Source organism: Lycium barbarum, chromosome 3 (assembly GCF_019175385.1).
Source record: "Lycium barbarum isolate Lr01 chromosome 3, ASM1917538v2, whole genome shotgun sequence".
In the NCBI taxonomy this organism is placed as follows: domain Eukaryota; kingdom Viridiplantae; phylum Streptophyta; class Magnoliopsida; order Solanales; family Solanaceae; genus Lycium; species Lycium barbarum.
Window position 1 is genome coordinate 125,969,487 of NC_083339.1, and position 20,149 is coordinate 125,989,635.

Genomic DNA, 20,149 nt, shown 5'->3' on the forward strand with positions numbered 1-20,149 from the left:
ATAAATAGATAAGAAGAATGTGAATAACCCATCTTAAGTGAGCCTATATTTATAAGAAGAATGAGAAGTAGAGTGCTTGAGATTGAAGAAGTAAACAAGACAACGATGATAGACACTGCTCCACTATGTTTGAGTGTCCCACGTCGGTTCTGGGATGAGAATTTGGTCTTTCTATATAGTTTTAGGTAATGATAAGTCAATTTTTGTGATTAAGTTGGACATAATATCTTTATCATACTATGCTGATGGATGACAATTAGAAAATCGAAAACTGAAAAGCATAACTAAAATTTGATATAATTGAACCAAACAGACCGGTCAATACCCATAATTTACATCCGTTTTCTTGCTATCATTCATATGCATTTCTAATAAAATTTTCAGTCAGAAATTTTTATGAATTCTAAATAAGTAATATCTAATCTCCCAATTAACTTTAAATGAATTAAGAAGAACAGTACGGTACAATAATAATTTTGCAAGCTACATGTAGGTAATAAATAAGGGAAAAGGACATAAAGGGCCATCCGGCCCAAACTATTCCCACCGGATGGCCCATGTTTCTACAAACTCAAAGTGTAGCCAACGCGACCTTTTGTGGCAGCTAAAGTCGCCACTAAAGTCCGCGGCAAAAAAAAAAAGAAAAAACAAAAGAGGACTATTTGTGGCGAATTTAGTTGCCACTAAAGATCATTTTTTTCTTCCGTAAAAGCCACTAAAGATCAACTATGTATAGAAAATGTATCATACGTATAAAAAAGTATCATTGTTGTATAGAATATGTATCCCTACCGTATATCTATAAAAAATGTATCATAGGTTCGTATCATTGTTGTGTAACTTGTGTATAATAAATGTATCATCAACGTATACTCACTAATCATACATATTGTTGACACCCAATTTCGTCCCTCCTTTATTCCAATTTATTTCCTCGGGCTTCTAAATTTATTGGCGAGCTAAACGTTTTTCACTATTAATATCGTTATTTTCATTTTTTCACTATTACTAGCATCACTTTATCACAAATTCTAAAAGAGTTCGTTGTCACTTTATTTTCGTTAAATTAATTATACTTTATCAAGTCTTTTATTTTCTACATATTAATCATTAATTATCATAGTATATATATTGTACTAGTTACTAAATTAGAAGCCCAAAAATAATTAAAATAGAGGAGGAAGGACCAATATTTTTCAACCAAATTAATGGCCCAAAATACAAACACAATATCCATTAATTCCACCAGCCCATATTTTTTCTACCCAACCAGCCCATTACCTAAGCTACCCGACCAGCCCACACCCGAAAGCCCTTTCAGCCCAACAACAGACCAGCCCAACAACAGTCCAGCCCATACCCGTCATCGACCTGACCCGACCCGGCTATTCTAATCAGTTGAAACAAAAAGAAACATAATCCCTAATGGTAGCCGCACCCCTCTCGTCTCTCTCTCTAACCCCTCTCATTTTCTTTCCTCTTCTAAACAAGAACAAACGTCCACAGCCATGGCAGGTTTAAAGCTGGCCATTTTCGTGCAAACTCCCTCTCTTCAACCACTCTCTTCCATTTTCAGCAAGAACCAAAGCATCTTTAGCCTTGAACAGCCTTGTCGAACCATTTTCATACAAAATAAAATTGTCTTAATGTCTGCTCACCTGCGTTGTTCTGTGGTTGAAATGAAGGGTTTCCCATTCTCGCCTTCAAACGAAACAGATCCTCAAAACCAGAGTGGTCGAACCATTGTTGGAAAATTTGAAGCAAATCACGTGAAGGCATCTCTAACGTTCGGATTTGAACAGAGTTGTTTGACCAAGACAATCAAAAGTCCCGCCCAATTTCGAATCCAAAAAACCCTAAACATTTTACTATAAATGTTCGTTCCATTACCCATTTGAAAGCAGTTCGGTGGAGCCGCTGAAACCCCTCTAAAATATCTACATTTTTCAACCACTGTATCTTGAAACATTCATTTGAAGTACCAAGTGGGTTACTGTTTTTCAATTCGGCTATTACTTTAAAATCGAGGGTAGATCGGAGACCTCGACGCCCCGTTCACTGCACCTACAAAAGGTCGGTGAATCTTAAGCTTTAGCTTTCCTCTGTTTTTTTTTCTTTCACTGGCATATGTGTAATGAATTTGTCCGTTTGGAACGAAAGCGTGAATTAGAGTTCTCTAATGTAAAATCATACCTTCAGAGCATGTTAATGTTGTACATCTGATGTTTGTGTTGATATTTTGACATCTGCTGCGTCGATGTATTTTGTGAAGAGACGTCGAGCATTTCCCTTGTCGATACTTATGTCGTGTTATGAAATTTAAGCAAGGATTACTCTGTTTATTTTAGATATGATGAAATGATTATACAACATGTCGATATTGATTACTCTGTGAACGCGTTCTGTGTTTAGTCCTATTGGTAATTATGTATTAGATCTTATTCTATGTTCAGTTTGTTAGTATGTTTATGTGAAAATAGACAGGTCTTAGACCCTAATATTGGGTATATCCGAGTGTTTGTTTGTGAAAGTTCATGCAATAAATCATGTCAAGGCTGATTCTGGGGTTTTGGAATATGAAATGTCATTTGATAATATTTTAGCTTTCAGCTATTTTAGGAATTATGCCTTGTGAAACTATTCTTAAGTAAATATCTTGTTATTCTAGCTAAACGAATAATTTTCTGTGTTTTAGTATGATGTGTTGGCAACATGGTTAAGGCTCCCATCCACCTTATATATATATATATATATATATATATATATTAACTCATTTTATTTTGGTTCGAGTAGTTACATATGCTAAAACAAATGGTACTGCTACTTTGCCCTCCTGTTGCGTTAGGAGACTCTTTATGCCTATCTTGAGATTAAATTACTCCTGCTAGGTCTAAAAATGGTTTAAAACCTTCTTCTGTGAACTATGTGTTTGTTTAAGTTGCATAGCTTTTCTGGTCTATGACAAATGTAGAATCAACCTTCTCCCATACTGTAAATCTCTTTGCTTTCTGATAAACCTTTTCTTTTAATCTGTATTAGCATGATGGGAATCTGTAGTTTGTCTATTACATGAATGTGAAACTCATGTATACATTATGATGTACACATGAGAGTATACCTTATATATATACTGTGGGTTCATTTTGTGAATTGGACATAAGTATGATGTGCTTCGGGCCTGCCCATTAACGTTCACCAGAATAATTTCTGAAATCTTAAAGTTGCACTAGAATACTTAAAGGTACATCAGAGTAGTTTTAGCGAGAACAACTTGACATTATGTGACGTAGTGTAAATATTCAAGGGATCAGCTTAGATTCTCCTACTACCTTATACGCTGGCATGCATTCGTCCCTGTGCTATATAAATATCATGCCCTCTTATGTGTTGAAGCTGAAAATTAAATACTGTGTGATTCTTTTAATCTGTGTCGCTTGCGTTACTTCATTTCCATATCGCTTTGAATCTCTTAGCCGTATCTGACCTCTGTTTATGTTTTTATTGAGTCGAGGGTCTCTCGGAAACAGCCATCCTACCTTGGTAGGAGTAAGGTCTGCGTACACTCTACCCTCCCCAGACCCCACGTTGTGGGATTTCACTGGGTTGTTGTTGTTGTTGTTGTTGTATATATTATTCCAAATCAGATTTCCCCTCTAATTATTTGTCTCTTTATCTTTTTTTTACATGTACACTCCGGAGCAAAATGGAGTCTTTCTTAAAAGACTCTCACTGTTGCATAAGTTTCTTGCCATCGCTAGACATGGAATCTGAGTCTTCTTTTAGTCAGATCCCTCGCTCCCTTGAAATGCATCAGAGCAGAAATAAAATAAAGCGAGGGAGGAATCAAGAATCCGCGTCCTCTGTCCACCCTTTTCCCTCTCTAGAAAAGAAAGAGTGGGCTGTTGCATTTTTAGATTAGTTAACTGTTTGTTTGTGTTTACTAACTTGTGATTGTTTACTCAATTTGTTTAAGTTTATCGACATTAGAACACCTATTTATCAAGTTATTTGGCATAGAGGATCATCACTTCTAGATTCGATTTATCACATGAACATAGTATCTAGCTATAAGAACTTTGAATCTATGGTTAAATTAGAGTAGGAATATACATAGCTTCATTTCTGTTGTCCTAAACTTCAGAAAGATTTTGTATTTCTCTAATCTTAGCTTAACTCGTGGGGATACTTTATCCAAATGCTTTTTCATGAAAAAAATCGAATTTGCAAAGAGTCTAAATAATTCCTTTAAATTCAGATTTTTTATTTGATGGGGTAAGTCAACCATTAAAGTCGTCACTTAAGTCTAAACCCGTTTTCTTATCAACTTTAAGTCCAAACCTTTGTATGTAAGTGCCGCTATCTAGTCTATAACAAATTCAGTTTTTTTTCTTGCTTCGGGAAATGGACGTGTCACGACCCAGCCCCGTGGGCCGCGACTGGCACCCTACCTGGGTACCCAGATCGAATCGCACATTCATTATCAAATCCAAACTTATTTCAGAATTTTACGAAATCATATCGAACGTAATTTATATCAAAAATATGTCTTAAGCGGTCGCACCAAATCAAAATGCCATATCAAATACAAACTGAGCGGCAGAATAGACATCGCCGGTCAAAGGTGCAAACATAAGCATAAGGGCCATTTGGGGCCATCATAACAAGCAGACCGCTTTAAGACCAGAAAACGAAATCAAACCAACATATACAGGACCCTCACCCCACATATATGACTACAGGCCTCTACGAACTCAAAACAAAGACATATGGCGAGACAGGGCCCCGCCGTACCCAAATAGTCAAATGTACAGAATATATACAAAGCAAAAGGAGTCTGTACCAAAAGTGGACTCCGGATCAAAGAGGGGTACTCCGGAATAGCAAAGAGTGAAGCCTACTGTGGAGGATCACCAATGTCTGCACCTGCGGGCATAAAACGCAGCCCCCGAAGAAAGGGGGTCAGTACGAAATATGTACTGAGTATGTAAAGCACGGAGTACAGAAATATGGATCAAAACTGAAAGCAAATCAGACAACAAAGTGGAATACAAATCGGTATGTCAAAATCCGTATCAAAATCATATGCGTATATATAATGCAAACGAAATCATGCAAACGCTTAGGAACGTGGTCGCCACTCCGACGCTGGCGCCACACACAGCATAACACCAGAAGGTTTCAAATCTCCGTACATCCCCGAACACAAACATAATCATAGGTGAGCGTATCGCATCACGAGCCATATCACAGCATAACTCCAAACGGAACCCGGCCCTATGGCGAAGCCTCGGGAACCGTAACACAGCATACGGCCGAATTATTATAAGGCGCACGAATCAAAACCGGCCCGGGAACCGGTGAACGAAGTCATAATAAGGCACGAGCGGAGTCGTGAGCAAACAAATGCAAATCATACTTCAAAATAGTCTTTCAAAGCAGAGTAATCCCATAAGACATTTCATAATACAAAGTAATCGAATACTTAGTCGATATAAGGTTTCATTTCACAAAACGTTTCCAAAATAGTACGTATAGCTCAAAACGTAACTTAGCGCATCGTAATATTCAAAACATATCCCGTAGGAGGAAGTTCCAAAATCGAAAGTAGCATGTCAACCTTTATTCACAAAGATAGCCCAATAAGACAGTTACGGCGTTTCGGGCTAGCGGGCCCACCTCGAGTCAAATTGAGGTGGCGAACATATTTTCCGAACATTTATAGGCCAAAGGGTCATACATAATCATTTCTAGGTTACCCGACCACATTTCGATAGGTTCCGGACGAGTGATGGCATTCTAGCCAAAATAGAGCCCTTAGGCTTCAATTGAATTGAATGAATAGTAACTTTTCTGTGGATCGGGTTTCGAGGAGCAGAAATGCTCCGGAAGTTCTCATATTCGCCTATCATACTAAGATATGCCAAACGAAGGAGTGGGAAGCTTTACATACCTCACAGATGTCGTATGCTCTCCCAAAAGTCCAGTCCCGTTTCGTCTGAAATCTGCAAATGGTCAAGGTTACCAATTGAGATTCTTAGGCTTAAAAATGCCTTTAACTTCATTTTTGCCTACCAAAATTTCGGCAGCATTTCCCCTATAAATCTAACATCTCCGAGGCTTAGCTCGGCTCAGAATACATCAACAACAACAACCCAAACATCATTCAACAATATAACCATATTCAAACTTCAAAAGCCTACCTTACTACACAAGTTGGAAATCTTCCATTCAAACTTCAAAATTCCAAATCTATTTCCATATTATTGTATTCATTCACTCATTCAAGATTATGCCATCACATTCAAAATACATTCCAAGCCATACACGAAATTGCCCAAAATCCATTACTTTCCATAATTCTTCAAAACAACGAAAATTCACGACGAACATTCTAACTTGCGTCGTTTCATTCCGAATTCATTATTATCAACTATAACTCATATTTAAAGTCTTTAGCACTCTAAATATACAATGATATACACAATTATACCAAAGGTATACACTTTCCGATAATATCCGAAATCATTTTCCAACGCCAATTTAATTCATCAATCAATCATTTACGACACAAGGATCACAACAACACATTATACCAACTAAACAAGATCAATTCACCTCACTTTCTTCTCCCTATGGCTCACGGCCAACACACAATATACACACACACCCACGACTTTCTATATACACCAAAGTTACGGGATTCTCGTCTATTCTCAATCCTTAACACATTCATATCAATTCTATAACATTAAAGGGGCAAAATTCTTACCTTTTCTTAAAAACCCGACTTGTCGCAAACGAGGTTCTTGTGCCAAACTAATTATACCCCGTTGAAGAGGGCCTTGAGTACTTCACAACTATGTAGAAATTAGGATTTTTGGATCAACAACAAAGCTTGGGAATTTTTTTTCTCTCCTTTCATTAGGTTCGGCCGAATGCCCCTTTTGGTGGTGTTCTTGAATTTTTCTTTGATGATCTTGATAATTGCTAAGTATTCTTGATATATATCCATAGTATTGGTCATGTGCACATCACATGACTTAAAAAAAAATGGGCTTGGACCTTGCTAGGGCCGGCCACCCTACTCTTTGGGCCTCAATTTTTGTATTCAATTTTTTTTTTGGCCCAATTCATTAAAAGTTCCGTTTTTGTAATTCCCGAAACTAATTTCCGAAATTCCAAATTTATTCTCGGCCTTCCCCGAGGTCTTAACATTAATAATTCCATAACCAACATAGTCATATTCACTAAAATCAAATTATGTCCTTATAACACACAAGTCGTAATTATTTCTCGATTTCCAATTTTTTACGAAAACACGGGACATAACAGGACGTTATTATTTTACTTACAACTTAAGCCCCCTTTTATGAAAATTATTACATTTTCTACGAGTCTTATTTTGAATAAGCATTACTATATTTTCATTTAAAGTCTTAACAACATTTACCAATCTTATTTTAAAATAGCATTCAAAGTCTTCTTATATGCAAATTATTATATTTCTGTGAACCTTATTTTTAACCACATTATTATATATATATTTTTAAAACCCTAGCTACATTTCCTAACCGTTTTTCTTAAAATTTAAACACTATGTTCACATTTTTAGCCTTAATTAATTAACTTTAAGTCCGGTCGGTTAACCATTATTAATGGATCTTAAAGGGTGCCTAATACCTTCCCTTTAAGTTAGTTGAACCCTTACCAAGAATTTTGGTTTCGTAGACTTAAAACAGAGTTAACTTTAGAAAATGACTTTAATAAACTTTAGGTGTCCTAATTCACCGTAAATAATTAGGTGGCGACTCCTGACTTTAATTAACCCCGGAATTATCGGGATGTTATAAACTATTTTGACTTAGGTTAAAATAGGGTATAACACATATATTATACATTGATTATACACTAATGATTCACATATTATACATATTACATACATAAGTATAGAAAATGTATCATTATTGTATAATTTATGTATAAACTGTATCATTCTTGTATAGAAAATGTATCATACGTCTAGACAATGTATCATACATGTACAATATATAAATTGTATCATTCTTGTATAGAAAGTGTATCATATGCATAAAAAATATGTCATACATATACGTATAGAAACCATATCATTGTTGTATAGAATATGCATCACTACTGTATGTGTATAGAAAATGTATCATACGTCTAGAAACTGTATCATTATTGTATAACATGTGTCTAATAAATGTATAATTCACGTATAATTTATGTAAAATAAATGTATAATAAACGTATAATTTATGTTTAATAAATGTATAATTAATGTATACTTACTAATTTTATTAGTGTATAGTTGATATATTTTAGTTTGTTAGGTTTTCTTCGATGATGATTAATTTAGTATAAAATATGTATAATTGTTGTATAGAATATGTATCCCTACTGTGTATGTATAGAAAATGTATCATAAGTATTATTATATATGTTTTGAGATATTTCTTGGAGGCTCAATCAACGTATAAATATACACATATTATACATGTTTTGGAATATTTTTTTAAAGTTTAATCACTGTATAAGTATACACATATTACACATGTTTTGAAACATTTGTTGAAGGCTCAATATGAATTTTAACCTTTAGTAGAGACTTTTTTAATTGCCACTAAAAAAAAATGATCTTTGTCGCCACAAATAGTCCTTTTTTTTGCAGCGGACTTTTAGGGCGACTAATGTCGCCACAGAAAGTCTGTATTTTTTTTTTTAAAGGCGTTTGGGTTGCTGAGCCGGCCAGCTCACGGTATTAGGCCCAAATGTGAGCCAAATGTGGGATTACTTTGGCCTGTTGGCCCTTGGATATCTTTTTCCCAATAATTAAAATGACATTTCACCTAATATAATTCATTTGGAATATCCTCATATGGCCCTATACTCACCACAAAAAGATACGGTGGTTGAAACTAATAACAACTTTAGATCTTAGTAGGGTTGTCATCGTTGAAACGGGCATATGAGACATACGTTAGGTGTTGAAAAGTTAGTTTTGGTATTTTAGTTGTGGGCAATTTGCACGATTGCCCAGTGGTCTTTAATTTTTGTTCCTCAAATGGGTGATCTTTAATTTTTTTTCTTCGCCAAAACTCCCTTGGTTTCGAATTTGAAAACCCGATCAGTCAAAAATTTTTTTTAAAAAAATCACAAGGTAGAGTTTCGTAGTAAAGTTAGGCCTATTCGGGCCAAAGTTAGGCCTTCATGTAGAGTTTGAAACTCTACCTTAAGGTAGAAGTTTGCATTAAGGCAATTTTTTTGTTTTTGTTTTTTACTCAGTTGCAATTTTGCAAAATTCTGCCATGGCCTAACTTTGGCCCGAATAGGCTTAACTTTTCTATGAAACTCTACCTTGTGATTCTTTTTTTTTTTTTTACACTGAGCCGGGGTTCGAATCCCAAATTTCATGGTATTAGGCGAAAGACAAAAATTAAAGACCACTAATTTGATAGGCTAAAATTAAAGACCAGTGCATTTGAAGGGCAATCCGCACAAAAAAAAAAAGTTAATTGTTAGACTAAATTTCTCAAATGATCTCTCAACTGATTGGAATTATCTGATAAAGTCATTGATGTAATTTTTCATATCAATAAAGTTATTCAACTGATGCTATGTTTCCTATAAAATAATGTTGGTATAACCACATTTTTCACGGCAAAATCCGACTTGCGGGCCCCACAGTGTAATTTTTTGACCCAATAGCAGGACCCACTCGTACAACCCAATACTAAAACAGAGAAAATGGGTCAGTTATAAAGAAGGGAAAATGTGACTTTTAACTTTTTGATTTGGACCAGTTATATCTCTCGTTAAAAAAGTAATGCATATATTTGCATTATTTGTGTAATAGCAGGGGTATATATGCACCACTTTTTTAACGAGTGGTATATTTGTTCTAAATCACGAAGTTGAGGAGTATATTTGCACCTTTATAGGGATCATTTTTCTTAATTCCCCCAAAAAATACTCTATCGGGAGCTTATTACACCGGACTGCTCTTTTTTATTTTTATTTTATAATCAAATGGAAAGAATGCTACTGGATTGTTATTTGTAGCTTTGACAACCCCTTCAGCAAATCTTTCTGGTTTAAAAACATGAACATTTTCTCCCGTACTTTAAGATCATATTGAATTGATAATGGCGATCCATAAATTCAGCTGCATTTTAGGTGGTAAAGTTAGCTTCGCTGGTTGAACTTTCTTGTCAACTTTCCTTTTGTTGAATGACATTGGAGATTACAATCTTAAAGACTCATCAAGAATCATGTTCATCTACATTAATGGAACAGAAGAAGTAAAACTTTCTAGTACCCAGGAGCGGCTCAGCATAATTGGAGGTCTAAAGCGAAAATTTAATTAGAGACCTAATACCTAAACAAAATTTATACTCCGTATATCTAACTTTTTTTAGATGCAAAATTTGTACTACTCAATAATTTTTTGATTTTTTCGAATATTTTTTTTTCAATTGTTAATTTTAAGTAAGATTTTATCAATTTCAATATGGAAAAACATCCTTCCACTGAAGCAATCATTACAGGAACCGTTAACATAATTCTATTAGTAAGGTTGACAAATTTTAGATAAAAATAACAGAGTTAAGACAAAAAAAAAATGATTCAATAAGTTGATAACTTGGTATGCCCCATTTTAATATGCTTGTTGCAATGCTTGAAAATCTAAAAAGGAACAAAAAAGAATTACAGTTCACTTCACTCAACACTGCTCGACTGTTGACTATTTGACTCTTTTTTTGATAGAGTATTACTCTAAATTAGAGATTTGAAGAAAGAGAATACAAAAAGGAGTTAAAAAAGAATAAAATAAGGTTAGCGGACAGAATGTAAGAAGGCAAAACAATACTTTTTTGATCTCTTTTATTTAAAAAAGGTTAAAGAGAATAAAATAATATAAATTTATAAAAATATTATGCTTTTTATTATAAATAATCAATTTTCTTTAAGAAAAATTTTACACAACTTATTCGTGGTAAAATTTGGGACCCCCAAAAATTGGGAGCCTAAGGCAATTGCCTTACTTGCCTAGCCATTGAGCCGGCCACGCTAGTACTTATTCATCGGTTTATATATGTATGGGATATATTATATAGGGTGTATTTGTTTTTTTTGTTTTTTTTTGTTTTTGTGGTAACACATGAATATCACCACACCAACAAAAACATATTCATTACGCCCAAAGAGCACCTCATTTATCATGCCTCCCTTTACAGGTAGAGCAAGAATATGGGCCTAGAAATAGAAAGCCTGGCATTCTCCAAATATGTTTTGGGTTGTTTCAAATGCATCATCATCACATAAACAGCATGTAGTGCCATCACAAGCAATCCCCATTCTGCATAGTCTCCCTTTAGTCAGCAATTTTCCTTGCACTGCTAATTACCACACTAGGAATTTGTGCTTTGGCTTTAGAATTGAGTTCCATATCAGGGTTGCCCCTTCCATGACATGCCTGTCCACCAGAGTCACTAGATACTTGAAGTCGGAATGTATTCTCCATTCCTATGTAGTGTTTAATAACCAGAGAATGACTTTAATTTTTTTCTGGATTTACTTTTTTATTTTTATTTTTTATGTGTGGCCCAATTGATGGCCCTAACTAATATTTAATAAGAATGAATCTCGTTCGTTAGATCGGTTACTTGACGGACGTATCGAGCTAAGTCACAACTCTCCATAAATTGGTCCTCCCTCACCCATTAAGGTTAGCACACATTAACTACACGATTTCCAGTAAGGAAATATCAAAATTTAAGAAAAATTGATATGAAAATATTAATTATTCTAACCATTGTTGAGGTCCGATTATAGTTAATTTAATAAAGATCACTATAATATCAAAATAGAACATATGTCATCCAAGTAAAAACTTAAGGAAAAAATGGAGAGGACCCAAATATGTCATTACATCCGGAGTAAGGAAATAAAACACAACAGGTACCTTTATTAGTTATTGCTAACATACATAAATGAAGAATTACATTTCTTGTAACGTATGAAAACGGGAAGCAATGAACATTCACTAGATTAATCTTTGGTCAAATCTTCTATTATTTGAACCTCTAGTGACAGGACTATATATTTTAATTAAGGATAAACCTCAATAATGGATCTCAATCCCAGTATAGGAATAATGTTGTAGTCACTAAAACCAGCATTAGAGAAGAGCTTTGCCCAATCTTGTTGACTTCTTTCCTTCCCGTTAGTGAGAGTCATCATGGTCATGTCAAAGAAAAGTTGAGTTTCATATGACTTGTCATCTCCTTTCTGTAGATTATGATCCATCAGTACCATGTCAATGATAATCACCTTTCCTCCATTCTCCTTATCTTGAATTGCTTCTTTACATTTCTTCAATATTTGGATACACTCTTCGTCGTTCCAGTCATGTAATATCCACTACTTGTCATTCATCAAACATAAACTATTAATACAAGCACAATTTATTATATAGTAAAAAGTTCAGTAACTATGCATAAAATTACAAATTTTACCTTTAGTAAAATTGCACCGGCAGAAGGAATGGACTTAAACATGTTTCCTCCCACATAGCTCAAGTTCTTGCTCCCTTCAAGTCCTTCAATTACATGCGGCAGATCTAAAACAATGCAATTTATTTGTGGAAATGCGTCGGCAATAGCTTTAGCTACGGTTCCGGTGCTGCCTCCAACGTCCACCAGTGATTTCAATCCTTCAAAAACTCTCTTACCATTTTTAATCAACACGCTCATGACCAACAGGGCATCACTAGCCATAGCTTCGTTAAATAAATGGTTAAGCCTGGATTGATGCCCTGCATATTCAAAAAGCGCCTTGCCATGAGCGGTTGCAAATGGAGTACTAGAGTCGTCACCATTCTTGAACCATTTGCTGAGTGAGTGCCATGGTTCCATCATAGTTGGATCTAGGTCCATCTGTACAAAGGAGACTAAACTCAAAGGCTCATCTTTAAGGAGGAGACGTGAATTCGGAGTAAGTAAATAACCCTCTTCTTCTTGTTCTTCGTTGCTCTTGGTTTGAATAAAGAAACCCATATGGATTAGAACACGCATGAGACGGTAAACACAATTCTGGCTTTTAGCGTTGTTGTTGATGGGGAGGGCATCCACCAAGTGAGAGAGGGTCATGGCTCGGCCATGAGCGTGAATGATATCTGGTATTCCAAGTTGAACTGCACATTTGAGTGACATGGAGTTGATGAAGTTGAATGTATGGTTCCATATATGTGCCTGAGCAGCGAGTACTTCTCTAGTTTTGTCTTGTGGTAATGCCATATTTGTGAGATTTTCTTTTAGATGCTTAGGGTTGTGATAATGGTTGAAGTATATATATATATATATATATATATATATATATATATATATATAGAAGAAGAAGAATGAGAGGACCCATCATAATTAAGTGATATACTAATAGCAGTGCCTACTTCATCGTAGTATAGCCTACCGACCCGATCAACTGGACTTGCGTATAATTATAAAGTTCTCCATTAAGTTTAGAATCTGGCTCCTCTCCAGTAGCCAATCCCTCCAGTTTGTCTAGTAGGTTATTAAATTCACTGCATGTGTCCTCTTAAAAAATTTATCGTCAAGATTTATTTGATTAACCCAACTACTTTAACCATGATTATAAGTTCTCTCTGTTGCCTTTTTCACTGCCAAACAAGAACCCCTCTCCATCCTCCCAAATCTCTCAAAGAAGAGAAAACAAAAGCAATAATGTTGGAGGCACATACAGTTATGAAATTTTACTGATTGAAGAAAAAAACAGAAAAATGGCACTATACTTTTCACAAAAAATTATGTGTTGGAACTTCACGTGGTGATGTTGTCATCACATCTCTGCTTCTCCCATGGGAAAATTGATTCTACGTCTTCTTTGAAACTAAAAAATAGTGTTGCTTCTCTCCCATTTCGGACTAAACACAGAAAAAGGTACCATTAGTTGGTTGCTCAAAAATTGTAGATTAATGCGATTTGCACCAATAGTTCTCCGTAGTTATATCTCAATCGAAGTGCTATTCAAACAAATTTTCAATCTATTTTCTGAATCGAAGAACCTTAAGAAAATAAATCAAACTCAGTAGAAAGATATGGTATACTACTATTTAGAAATAAGCTTGAATTCAGCAACCATTGTTGATTAGCAGCTTCAACAATTAATATCACCAAAACACTCGAAATCTTCATCTTAGCATAGGAACCCGCTTGTTTTGATTTGGTAGGTGCTAGATTTTCTTACAGATTTGGGATGAAGGGGAATACCTTGTTGTTTGAGAGGAAAGAGAGAATTTTACCTGGGTTAAAATGGTTTGGTTAACCAAAATAAATCTGGACCATAAATATTTCAAGAGGACACATGTAATAAATCCACTAGCCAACTGGAGGAACTGGAGGGTTTGGCTACTGGAGGGGAGCAAATCCGTAAGTTTATATGTTTTAGTATGAATTAAACAAATAACTGAACCTATATATTATCTTAATGCATGCAATATCTTTATCTAAGAAATTCTCCCCGTGGTACATGATAATTATCACCTTTTTACTAATCTATCAACAATACATTCATGTATATATATTTTCAAATTTAGCCAAATTTTAATAATTGAAAATATAATTACTCTTAAAAACTTCAACTTAAAATACGAAAGTCAATATGAAACCTAAATGATGATATATTCCATTTATTTTTAAAATTTCGATAAAATACAATCTCAAAGGCAGGAAAGACATACGATCTTATGATATTAGATTGTAAACATGAAATAACAAAGAGATTAAGACCTCATTTGTTTGCATTAAATTTTAATCACTCAGATCTTGATCATTAATAATTGGCGGGCTTTTATGATTGTATTTGTCAACTCTTCTCCAGGCTTTTATGAGTTTGGTTTGATCAATTCTTGGTCAAATATTGAAGATGACTCTTTTACAAATAAGAAGGCAAGATCTAAAATTATATGAAAAAAAGTGTTGAATTAAATTTGGTAAAAGAATAATTTAAGTATATGATCGCCAATGAAAACAAAGGTAGGTGAATAATATTTTAAAGGAGATTGGGGAAGTTTTTTGTTCCTATAAAATTTGAAATTGAATAATTTTGTCATCCAGTGGTATAAATATATATTACTGTTGTCGTTAGGAAATATTTCCTTGATCTTATGGTGCTCCAACCTTGGCAACGATTTTAAGTCATAATCAGAAGTTGAGGAGTAAATTTGGAGCTATTTTCTCGAACAATTTGGATATATACGTCTCATCCACCTATTATACGTTGGAGTTCCTAATTGCAAGAGCAAAAACGATATAATTTGCTAACAACACAGATAACATATAATAATTGAATAATTTCAAATAGTACATAAGTAAATTCGGACTTTTTTCCTTTTTTAAAAATCTTGACTCCTTTTTTATACTCGGTCCTTTCATTTCCTTCTTTCTCAATCCTCACATTCCCTTGGGCATTTGAAAGAAAGACTTCAAAGTTGTCAACTGGATATTTCGGTGAAAATGTGTACTCATAAATAGTGATATAAGTTTCTATAAATGGATATTATTACTTCCTCCGTCTCATATTAGTCGTTCACATTACTATAAATATTTGTCCCAAAATACTTGTTCACTTACAAAATCAAGATAGAATTAATTAAGTTTTTTCTACTTTGTCCTTAACATTAATTGTTTTTTTAAGTAACCAATATTGATTAGAGTGCAATTAATTGGAAAGAGACAAGGGTAGTGTAGTAAAAATATACTTTTATTTATGAGTTCTTAAATGACGTGTAAAAGGAAAAGTGGACAAGTAATATAAGACGGAGGGAGTATAATTTAACTTTCTACTCTACAGCTCCCTAAAATAAAGTATGTAGCTCACATAGGATTTTGGGTCGCATTTATTTTACAACCAAAGCTAATACTGTAGAATAGTTAGGAACGTTTGGAGGTGCGCAGTATTAAACTGAATCCATATTTCAAAAAACAGCTTTCTTTAACTTTTCAAATGCATTTTTTAATAATTTAGTGAACCTCAGTGTATAATGCTTACCTGCATGGGGTGTTTGCACCGAATTTATGTAAAATTACTATAGATAAGTGATTTAAAAAATTAAAATTGCATATCAATTAACTATGGTTAAGTGATAATAGTTTGTGCAAATACATATCATTAATCCATTCATTTGATGTAAACACCAAGTGCGGATAAATTCTTACTGTTATCCATCGAAAACTTGAATCTCGATATATTTTTTACAGCGACAATATGTGCTTGAAATTGAAACATTATTTTGCCATTTTAACTAACAGCATTATAATATAGGTTAATTACTTCAACAAGTTGCGTATAACACGTGCCACACGTGAATTCACCTACTATCACTGAATATCAATGGTACGGTTCGGGCAGTTATTTTATAAAATCTATGTCATACTAATTTTTCTTTATTTTGTATAACTAAAATTAGACTTTTCGAAACCGTCCCATCATCTCGATTTTTCTTTGGTATCGGTAAGGTTCGGTTAATAGTCTGTATTTTATAAAAAAAACGTCATATAAAAGTCCCAAGTAGAAGTTGTACATGATACCATGCATACTTGTATAACACTTTGACAAAAACTCTCTAGACATTTTATTGTTTAAAAAGTAAAGAATCAAGAAAAGATGAATCACAATAAAAATAGAGATTCATCTCACTATTTTATATTAGTGTAAGATAATATTAAATAAAGACAAAAAATTTAGATCACACGAGCTGAAAGTAATCAATCAAGATGAGACACAAGAACTAAATCTAATAAGATTGGGTATCCAATAAAAAAATTTAAATCATACGAGAGGAAGATATCTAATACCTTGTAGCTTGCTACTCAAGATCGTTGGAATACCTTGTAATTAATTAATTCAGTGGTTACCACTCGAGGCGCTAGAACTAATTAGTTTCAATAGGGGTAATATAACATGTTTCGGAGTTGGGACTTTAGTGTTAATTACCTGTTGGCGACTTGTAGTCATTTCCATCACCCCGGGCACAAGACGAAAAATTTAATATTTTATTAATTTTAAACTTAATATATAAAATGTATATTTTATTAATTTTAAACTTAATATATAAAATGTATTTACACAATTAATGTATTCAGTACGCTTCGGTAAATAAAAAACCTACTCAATTTTTTGTTAGGGTTAGAAATTTATATAAAAACCATCGGTTTTATTAAAAAAATTCTAATAATCGGTTCGGTTCGTTTCGATCGGTTAAGTCGGTTTTTACAAAACCATTAACACCCCTGCTATTACTTATCCTTTACAATTTATTTCATTGCATGTCGTGGATTTTGATTAAATTGCCAAATAATCAAGAATACGTTGTACAATCTGCAAATTAGTTTTTCATTATAGTTTCGATTCATTGCTTACATATTCGGACAATAGCATTACCGTTTGTACCTTTGGATTATCATTAATTTTGAGAAAATTATTTTTAACAACATTCATGTGAATATAAACACATTTGAGTTTTTTTTTTTTTTTCCGAAAATCAGAACGTATTTCTAAAAACAATTAAAGTTTCCAACTTAGAAACTTTTCTAACCCTAAGAAGCTTTTTTGTACAAAAAGCAAACTAAAACCAAATCAGGCTGCCATCACAGAAAAGAATCCATCAATCATATCTAGGTAGCAGGTGTTCGAATAAGCTTATAAGCTGGTGGTCATATTAATTTAAATGCAATTTTTGTCTCATTTATGTATTTTATAAATACTAAAAGTGTCTATAAGCTAAAATCAGCCAAAGATGAAAAATTGGTCAGTCCTTTTCATTATATATAAGGACTTGAGACTTGACCAAGTATTCTTTCTATTCCATCCCTGATATCTTTTCTAAGTCTCAAAACACTCTTCCGGATTCCTAACTCCCTCACTCCATTTTCATTGTTCGTTCTTCTCTTTGAACATATACATTTTAATCTATATAATTTTGTAAATAACTTTGACATATTAGTAATTTTATGGCAGAATACCTAAAGGCCTCTCTAAACTTGACGCGTTTTAGATTTCTTTCAAACATACTTGGTCCACCACCACCCCCGGTACTAGGATTTTTTTCCATAATCGTTACCACTTAAAAGGAAAAAGGGAAAGCGAGGAAAAATTAAATGGTACGTAGTTGTATTTTTAATGGAGGAATAGAGAAGATTTATGGAAGAATCGGAGATAAGGAAATAGCCATTGGAATGGCTAAATATAAAAGGAAATGGTATTTAGATATTTTGACATATCAGATTAACATGACGTGGAACATCATTTGAAATCACTTGGATTTAAAAAAAAGCCAAGTAGAAGGGGGTATTAGGACCAGTTATTGTTTTAGGGGGTAACGATTATAAAGAAGGCTAAGTACAGAGGGGTAATTTGGATTTAAGATCAGGTATAGTTTAAGGAGAATTTGAATAAAATGTGCCAAATTTAGAGGGGTCTCTAGATATTTGTTTATCAGTATTTTTATGAAACACATCAAGTATTTATTATCAATTTTAACAATTCTACCCAAACACATAATTATTTGCTTATATATAAAATCATTTTTGGTACCAAAAATATTTTTCCAGTACTTAATTCTTATCAGTTATTTTCAACAAGCTAACCAAAGGGATTCTTATTAATCCCTACATTTATACAACAACAACAACAATATATATCCACTGTAATACAACAAGTGGGATCAATCCCTATATTTAAGTTGAAACAAATATTTTTCTAGATAATTAACAGTAGAGTAGAAAACGTCTAGATGGTCCTCATTGGCTTCTAAAACTTCAAAATTGTGAATTATCATTCAAACTTTCAAGACCAAACAAAAAAACCATTCAAACTTTGACATCGTTGATCACTTAACTACTTATCTCTAAAAAAAAAAAAATGAATCCAAATTTATGACTATCGTCTTTCTATTGCTTATAAGCATGTGCCTTTAGAAATATGGGCTCTGGAAAGGTAATTCTGTAATTGGCTGAAGATAATTTTCAAAAATGTTATAGATATGATCTTTTATCATATAAATCGATTAATTATAAAAATAAAAGTGACTCCTTTATTTCTAGTTCTTACTGTAGGTCCCACAGAAAATTTTGTGTTGCTTCATAATTTTGCCTTTTGATAATTTTGTGTTTACTGCACCTATCACTGATCTCCTGCATCAAACATCACACAGAAATCCCTAAAACTTGCATTGCATATTCGAGTGACATTGAGGTGTTCTTGAATATGTACATTGTTCGTTCCCATAATTGTTTGACTTTATTTAGTGTTATCTTTCTAATTCAAAGTAATTAAGGAAAAAATAAACCAGAACAATACGTTAGTTGCAACAAAATAAATTTTCGAGCCCACAAATTTCACTGCTTGTCAATAAGAATTTTAATCCCCTCATTGTTGCTAAAGGTTTTGAATTAATTCCTCTCAGCATGGAATGGAGAACTTTAAGTTACAGAACTTCGGTAAACACAAAAAATTGAGCAAATTGCACTCAGTGGTGGACCCAAAATTTAAAGGTCCTGGGTGCTCACTTTAAAATCAACAAAAAGTATATTTCTTAGAGTAGGATTCGAACTTGGCTCCTCCATGGTTTAGCATAAAGCCTGCAACCTCTTAATCAGAGTACCAAGATCTTTTATTGTTTCTTGGGTGCTATTTATTATTTTACACCATAATTTCAATATTTTCTATATGTCTACATAGAGTATCCGTCACGGTTAAGGGTGCCCGAGCACAAAAAATCATTAGGTGGGTCCGCCCCTGATCGCACTTGACAGAAGCCGAAGCGCGCGAAAGCCAAGTGACAACGGTGCGAGGGCTTGCCATCTTCCCAGCTCTTTAAGCTAGAGTAGAAGTGCTTTTCTATTTATACTCAATAACTTTCTGTCCTTCTTCCTATGTGTGACAAAATGCCCTTCATTTCCCATTCATTAGACAACCCAAAGTTCATGGGATCAATCCATTCACACACACAAAAAAATTCCTTGCATGGTTATCTCTAGTAACAATTTGAAATGTTTTCTAAAAATAATTGCTCGGCTATATATTCAGATAGATTTTTCAAAAGAACAGT

At 33.7% G+C, this 20,149-nt stretch overlaps 1 protein-coding gene across 1 annotated transcript; it reads right to left on the minus strand.

The window, feature by feature from the left end:
- Positions 1-11,969: 11,969 nt before the first annotated feature.
- Positions 11,970-13,343, minus strand: LOC132634127 (trans-resveratrol di-O-methyltransferase-like). Its single transcript, XM_060350429.1, has 2 exons — positions 12,540-13,343; positions 11,970-12,444 (listed from the first exon to the last, which is right to left on the minus strand). Exons 1-2 carry the CDS (start codon positions 13,317-13,319, stop codon positions 12,133-12,135), a joined length of 1,092 nt encoding a protein of 363 aa, XP_060206412.1. The 5' UTR covers positions 13,320-13,343; the 3' UTR covers positions 11,970-12,132.
- Positions 13,344-20,149: the final 6,806 nt, after the last annotated feature.